This window comes from Pieris brassicae, chromosome 6, assembly GCF_905147105.1.
Source record: "Pieris brassicae chromosome 6, ilPieBrab1.1, whole genome shotgun sequence".
In the NCBI taxonomy this organism is placed as follows: Eukaryota; Metazoa; Arthropoda; class Insecta; order Lepidoptera; family Pieridae; genus Pieris; species Pieris brassicae.
The window spans coordinates 12,613,702-12,621,997 of NC_059670.1; the positions used below are offsets into that span (position 1 = coordinate 12,613,702).

Consider the following 8,296-nt stretch of genomic DNA (forward strand, 5'->3'; position numbering starts at 1 on the left):
ATTGTTGGAAAGAAAACAAAAAAAATATGTGTAAAACCTTCTGTTTCCACCAACACATTATTTTGAATTCAATTATTTGTATTAATTACGAGAAACTGCCATTTGATTATACTTGACTTATTTTTCACTAAATGATGGTAGTACGGTGTGGTCGACTTATTGACAGCAAGCATTATTCAAATTAACTTCTTTATAAGCTTCTTGATAATGTTTGAATGTTTTTTTTTAATTCCATTATTACTTATTTTATAAATATTTTGTTTTGATTGTCCTTTGATCCAACTTACCAAATCCGCATGAAATCATAAATCATTATTCTAAGAAAGTTATGTCTTTGAGTACTTTGGATTTGGCTATTTAGTGATTTGTTAATTTTAAGTATTGTGCTATTCAGATACTACTTATAAGTGTAATAAATAATAATAATATCTTATAGCCTTTATTGCTGTACATCAAAATTTGAAGTACAACAAAAACTAATAACTAATCGGCAAGCCGGTTAATTTCTATTTTACACCCTCGTCTTGGCCATAGGCCTCCTCTAACATCCTCTATAGCTTATCGAAGCCATAGTGTTAGCTGCTCTCCTTGTATCATCTTCCCATCTATGTACTGGTCGTCCTCCTTTCTTTTGTGTTGCGTAAATTATAAGATAAGTATCCGTTATCACACATGACCGGTCAAATGTATTATTAAATTATCAAAGATCAATCATTGTTTTCCTCCTAACGTTGTTGTCGTCAAACAAATCACATAGAACATCTTTTTAATTAAGTAGAATATGAGTTCACTTTTTAGATACTATCTGGGGGAACGGCAGTGCTCATTCTTTTCTCGAAGCAGTTCAAGCCATTTTCGACCACCGTTGTTGATTTAATAGCCTAGATTTTCAGATACCAAGCAGGGTTTGATGGACACGGTATATTTATTCTTTTAGACATATAACTAGTAAAATTTCTTAATTTTGTCAATCACTGACATCATCATCAAACTCTAAGGCACTTACAGCAGACATCTTCAAATTTTGAATATAATTGGTGTTTAATGTATAAATCAAGGAAAATCAGTCCGGTTTACTATAAGTAAAGCCAAGTCAATGTATTCATTTAAATCATTTTGTTAAATATTGATATGGTCACTCTAAGATGTTGTTATGTTAGCTGAATACTCTGTCCCTTTAGTAGGTAATGAATTAATTAGTTTGGTATCACAAGGATCTCACAACTTTTTACGGTAGAAGCCTGTCGAGACTTGTTTTTTTACAATGTACGTTTTGATGGCGTCATATATATACATAAGTTGAGGTTTCGTATAACAGTGATTCAACGAAATACTAATCGTTTCCTATTAAATAAAAATCCGATAATTATTTCCAAGTAAAAATATTTTATTACAGAACCGTTTTATGGCTGTTTTTGTAAAATACTTAGAAGTCACAAATACGATATTGCCGGTAACCTGACGTATTAAGATGGATTATTATCTAAACAGGTTTCAAAGTTGCGCAGACCGTTGAGTATAATGCTAGTTACGTATTGCAAGTAGTGATAAGTGTTTGTGTTGGTAAACATCCTCAGATATTTTTAGGCCTTGTGATTAATGCAGTTATCAAATTTCTTATAGAATGTTAAAAATCCTCTCAATACTGTTTTTGCGCCTGTTATGTGCTCATGCTCAAGAAGAATGGTCGTTAGTTGGAAATCCGCTGGTCGCTTTCTACCCTTGTAACGACACACGGGATGTATTCATTCAGTACGAGCCCGGAAAGCCTCCAGAGGACGAAAACGAATATATATTAAAAATTACAAAAAGTTATCCAGTGTCTACACGTATGAAACTTAAGTTCGACTCACCCGCTTCTGTCACATTGGTAATTGTTTACCCTTTTACTTTTAATTTCATAAAATAAGTGATAGGGACTAATATAATTATGTTAGTGTTTTATTTTTAATAGTTAGTAAAAGATCTTCTCTGAGAGTCTAAGAAAGCTTAGATTTGAAATAAAATGTGAGCGTGTACTAGTGTGTACACACGTAAGAATTGAAACTTCTTTATGAACCTATTTTTTCGAAAAATGATCTACTATATGCAACTTTACAGAAATTGGTTACATAAAGTTAAATTAGATAATGTTTAACGAAAGGCTTTTATTATCATAGACATGAATACAAATAATACAATTATGTCATTTTACCTTATTACTACAAAGATTATTACAGAATTTAATTAATTGTAATAGAATTATTACAATCATTGTTATCCTCATTATATTTTTGTTATTAATGGCTTCGAATCAACCTTGGTAGAGACAAGAAAAAGATGTAACATAAAAATGTGATGGTAGTTTTTAAAGCCGACGCCGATAAAGAAGTTTCACTTCAAAAAATTGGTATTTATTGCACCGCCTAGTGCCAAGTGAACCTAGAACTGGTGGCTTCAGCGTGCGACTCTCATCCCTGAGGTCGTAGGTTCGAGCTAGGGCTGTGCACCAATGGAGTTTTGTCTTTGTGCGCATTTAATTCGCCCGAAGAAAAACATCTTTTGGAAACCGGTTTCGAACCTTAAAGTCAACAACCTGTGTCAGTTATAGGAGGCTGATGGCGGCCCAGACATAAAAAAGTTATATAGCCACTAGTATTAAAACGAGTGAAAAACATATGATTTTGCAAATTACTTGGTAACTCAAATTTTTGTGGAATCAACTAAAATTTTATCACTTCGTTCAAATTCAATACAAAAACATGGATATAAAATTTCAGTATTATAAATTACAGCGAGGAAATTAAATAAGACCGAACTGAAAACTTTATTTAATCGCTTAAGTTCAATAGAAATTAAAAACTTTTGTTAAAAGTAGATTTAAATTTCCGTTCTAATTTTAAAACTTCGAAACTCGATTTTCAGTCCAAAAACACATTCGCAAGAGTGTCCGTTGAGAAAGATTTCATAGTTGTGAAATTCTTCAAAAGCCATGAAGGCATTGTACTCTTTGTGAGAGGCCCCATCAACACTTCAGTGGTACCATATATGACCTATTTGAACATCAATAACATGGAATATTGCCAGCACGCAAAAGTGGTATGTTTAGTTTTTTTTACTTGACTTCGCTTTGACTATATTACTTTTACTGAAACCGCACGACACCACCAGGAATCGCCCCAGGCAGGACACGGTAACAGCTTAGCCTAGCCAGCATCCCCCACAAAGTTGAAATCATGGTCGTCTAATGGACCTTGGCACAGTAAGGACGATGCACTCCGTGATTTGTAGCCCCTCCTACAAATCAGGGAGGAGGAAGAAGTCGGGTAAAAAGCTTGCAGAGTTGCGTCAGAATCTTAACACTAGTAATTTAACCTAATCAAAAAAAAATCGTAGGGCGCCAGGTCAGGACTGTATGGCGGATGACTCATTATCTCGACACCTGCCATAGGTAAATATTCAACAGTCCGTTTTGCGAAGTCCGCTGAATAATTGTCGTGGTGAAGGAGGATCCTGCTTTGAGGGCGCTGCTGTTGAATTTTTCCAAGACAACAGGCAAACAGGGATTGACATACCAGTCGGCACTAACTGTTCTTCCATCTTCTAGCAAAACTGTCGCTAAATGACCTTTTCCACCAAAGAATGAGGCAATCATCTCTTTTTCCTTGACTTCTTCCTTTCTTTACCTTAGTTGGCCGATCCTCGAAAGAAAACACCCATTGAGCTGTTTGTCTTTTGATGCTGGGTTCGTAGCAATACGTGGGGAACACTGAAAATGATTAGAACGGGCTAGTTAGAAACATTGCTAATGAAAAGTTTTTTTAATTTCAATGTAAGAACTCTTTTGTAACCTAATGTAGTACATTGCATTTAATTGTCATTTTGTTTTTGTGAATTGGCGGCAAATCTAAAACTCTTGTTACACGTAAAAATGAACCTAACGTTAGCCTTTTTGTAGTATGATGTTGGAATCCCTGAGATCAATCAACTCACGGAATTCCCCGTCACTTGTTTTCAGTCGGTGCATTTTCTAGCGTGTGCGTCTATTACGAGGGCCTTTCCAGTCTTAGCTCAGAGCCCCACAAGTTCACGATCCGCCCATGCTTAGACGAATTTGGGTCTAGCGAACCGTTCAAGGTTCAGTCTAAATACACTCATTAACCTTTTTCGTCTCTTTCTGTCCAGTTGTTAATGATGAAAAGACACATGTTTAATTTACTTGAGTTTATAGGGTTATATAGACTCGTACATTCAAGGATACAAAGACCATGCAGAAATTAAACCCCAACGAAACAGCCCGTCGTGCGGTAAATCTAAAATAACATACACCCAACTCATAGTAAATGGTGAGGTCACGCAGCCAGGTGATTGGCCATGGCATACCGCTATATACAAGTTAGATAAAAATAATATAAAATATATATGCGGTGGCAGTTTGATCTCCAAGACTTTCGTACTCACAGGTGCGTATCACTTATCTATAAAAGTAATTTACAAAATAATATATATGCACGAGTGTTAGTCTAGTGGCTTCAGCATTCGAAATCTCATCCCTGAGGTCGTAGATTCGAACCCAAGCTCTGCACTTGCTCGTTCGGTGAAGGAAAACATCGTGAGGAAACCGGTATGTCTCAAATCCAGAAATCAACGACTTGTGTCAGATAGACACCTACTTGACTCATAAATAAAATGATTAAAGACACGGCTTCAATCTGAGGCCAAAACCCGTACAGGGTTATAGTGCCTTGGATTATTATTGTTATTATTACATCTCCATTCCAATATTGGATATCTCAAAAACTACCCCACCTCGTTAAAGAAAGCAATAAATTGAATTAACAAGTACATACACACAGACTCCTTCGCATACTCAACAAATATGCATACTTAATGTCTCATACGATTTGTGTTATAAGACTGAAACAACTTTTTCTTAAAAAAAATTGTCTTAAACATTCACCATGAACCACGGAATACCCAATAATGTCTAGTCTACCCACAACAAATGGAAATGTGGGGAATAGTGATAGATGAATTTATTTATAACCATATTTCTGTCATGAATAACATTTTATTATTATATGTGTAATTTAGCATGTGCTTGAAAGTCATTTAGGCTTCAATATTATTTAATTCTAATGATATTACGTACAGGTCAAATATATGCACCGTATTTGGCGCTGGTAAAAATAAGAATTAATATTTACAATTATAAACTTTTAAATTTAAATAAACTTTTTGTATATTTATACAAAAAGGTTTTTGATACTGACGCTTGATTAAGTTCAAGTCAAAATGATGTCACTGTTTGCAACAATTAAAAGTAATAATATTGGTTAATGTTTTTACAATGGCATTTAATTTATAATTAGATAATATTATGCTTACTCCATGTTGGATCCTTAGTCAGAATTATAGCTTTCTTTATGTAATAGGCAAACGGGCAGAAGGGTCATCTGATGTTAAGTGATACCGCCGCCCATGGATACTCACATTGCCAGAAGTCTTGCAAGTGCGATGCCGGGCTTTAAGGAATTGGTACGCTCCTTTCTTTAAGGCATCAATCAGACAAACAACAATTCATTATTTTTTTTATATTTTCAGCTGCACATTGCACAACCGTTCGAGGTAAGCCGTTGTTGCCAGAATTACTGAGTGTTGTGCTAGGCAAGTACAACCTTATTGGAGGTGATGAAGGATCTGAAGAAAGAGAGGTAACAAAACATTTATTTTTTAATACTCTATTATTCATTTACATTGTTTTGTACATGTTTTTGGTTTGAAAATTCACAATACATTTGCTATAACCAAATATACAGTACAGTATAATAAACAGTATTTACAATACCGTTATATGTCTCAATCAACATAGTAATAATCATTAAAAATTGATATTTGAAAATTGGAACAAATTTAAAAACTTCGATCCCTGTGGCAGTGTACCTTTAATGTTGGCAGCATTTCCTCGATGTATAGCGATACTTATTCGTTGAGCGAGGAAAGCACCAGTTCTGGAGTCACAGTTACTATCTAGCAGGCGCCAACTTAAATCTTTAAGAATTACTGAACACCTCAAAAACATACTAAAGATTTTTTTTCCAGCTTTGAAAATTAGGTTCTTAATATCGCAGTTTTTTATTTTTATAAATATTATTACAATTATTTCACTCAGGTGCATGTAATTATAGTCCACGAGGACTTTCAACTTCAATACTTGCATAATGACATTTCCCTTTTGAAATTAAAAACGGAAGTGACTTATAACGATTACATACAACCAGCCTGTCTATGGTACAAGGCGGTTTCTGAGTATCTGCCAACAAACCAAATAAATGGAACTGTAAGTAACGATGTGCTAAGCCACAGTTATTTCTTAAAAATTAACATTTATCTTTACGTACATCTCGGGCTTCGTCATCATTCAGAGAGGCATTAGAGCTTAGGAACAAATCAATGGGAAGCTGCATCTAAGTTTCATCATCGGACGTCAAGGCAGAATTCAAAATGTGATACACTCACTTCCACTAAAGTATTTCCGAAGCAATTCGTGTTGGGGATTCTTAAAAGTCCAGCAACGCATTTGCGAGCCTTCTCGTATTGACGCCGGTACCAATTAACATCAGATGAGCCTCCTGCCCGTTTGCGTCATTTTACATAAAAACAAAAAAGCTTAATTAATCCAATTAAGGGAGATTAGTTTATGGAAATCCATCGTTAACTAATCAGGAATTAAGACGAAGTTGATAAAATTTCAGGTCGTTGGCTGGGGTTTCGACATAACAGATAATTTATCGCCAAAATTAAATAGAGCAACCTCAATTATGGTATCAGAAGGAACTTGTATTAAGAAAAATCCCCTATTGTATGCAACTGTGCTGACAGATAGAAAATTTTGCGCCGGAAATGCGGACGGTATGTATTGGTTTAATAGTCGGTCAGAAGTTCGACATACGACTCTCAGGTCGTAAATTCGTTTCCCCGCTGTGCACTAAAGAAATTACTATGTACACATTGAACACTCGCTCGTAAGATGGAAGAAAACATCGTTAAGAAACTACCATGCCTTAGACCTAAAAAGGCGACGGTGTGTCAAACACAAGGCTGAAGACCCACATGTCTAAGAAAAATAAATGATCATAAAACAGATACAGAAATCGTGCATTTTGTATAAGGCCATTTTTGAAAACTACATGAATAATAAAAAAATAACCATCACTTTCCGTGTGGCTTGATCCCTTAGCGTTGCGTAGAGATGTAGGTTCTCTCTGCATCTTCTACCGCAATTAGCATGGAGAGTTGTTCTGTCTAATACTTGCAGCTGAGTTTCATTATCGGACGTCAAAGCAAAATACAAAATACCATCCGTATCACCTCGACGTCCGTCGTTCCACAACTGAGCGTTTCTGAGGCAGATTTTGCCGCGTACCACCACTGTGTGGACACAGCTGCCCACTCGTATTTTCGAACCAATTCGACTTAGAGTCCTTCAAGAAAATAGTGTATAAATTCTTCAAAGGCCGGCAACGCACTTCGGAGCCTTCTGGCAATGTGAGTGTCCATGGGCGGCGGTATCACTGAACATCGGGTGAGTCTCCTGCCCGTTTGTCTCTTATTACATTAAAAAAACTCTGGTAGAATAGGGCAATATATCTTGCAATATCGCTTTCACCTTTTATATAAATAAAATGTAACTTTTAACAATTTTTAAAATCTTATTCCTAGCTAAACCTTCGACTCTTTACCTATTGTGTAATTGTACCTTTTAAGGAATATCTGCCTGTAATGGCGACAGTGGTGGTGGGTACCACATTTTTGTGCCAGATACTCCTAAGGATAATTCGCCCAACGCCACCGGATCCTGGTATGTTCGAGGCATTGTATCTCTAACTGCGAGGCGTAGTGACGCAGCGATATGTGACCCCCATCAGTACACTGTATTCACTGATGTAGCTAAATTTACAAATTGGATTGACAAGTATATCCATTAAAATATTGAAGGACTCTTTGTTTTTTATTACCTTCTTTTTATAGTTCTTGGGGGCAAACGGGCAGGAGGCTCACCTGTCGTAAAGTCATACCGACGCCAACTTATTATAAATTCCTTAGCCACTGTGTACGTGCACCCTACGGCCTAAGAGTGTCTATTATAAAGGGAACAAAATCAAAGCGGGTGTATTATATTTTTGCGTATATTACCGCCTGCTCTACGCCCGCACCCGCTTTTGTGCTTTTGCAGACTGGGCTAACGTATCCTCACAACTAGCATCCTAATAATGCCCGTCTTATACTCCAAGAAATCAAAAACATCTTATCCGAC

General features: G+C 36.0%; 1 protein-coding gene across 1 annotated transcript; it reads left to right on the forward strand.

Moving 5' to 3' along the window:
* Positions 1–1,516: 1,516 nt before the first annotated feature.
* Positions 1,517–7,980, forward strand: LOC123711243 (chymotrypsin-like elastase family member 2A). Its single transcript, XM_045663733.1, has 7 exons — positions 1,517–1,870; positions 2,905–3,078; positions 4,211–4,442; positions 5,584–5,693; positions 6,152–6,319; positions 6,735–6,891; positions 7,747–7,980. The coding sequence occupies exons 1-7, from the start codon at positions 1,625–1,627 to the stop codon at positions 7,965–7,967; spliced, it is 1,308 nt and encodes a 435-aa protein (XP_045519689.1). The 5' UTR covers positions 1,517–1,624; the 3' UTR covers positions 7,968–7,980.
* Positions 7,981–8,296: the final 316 nt, after the last annotated feature.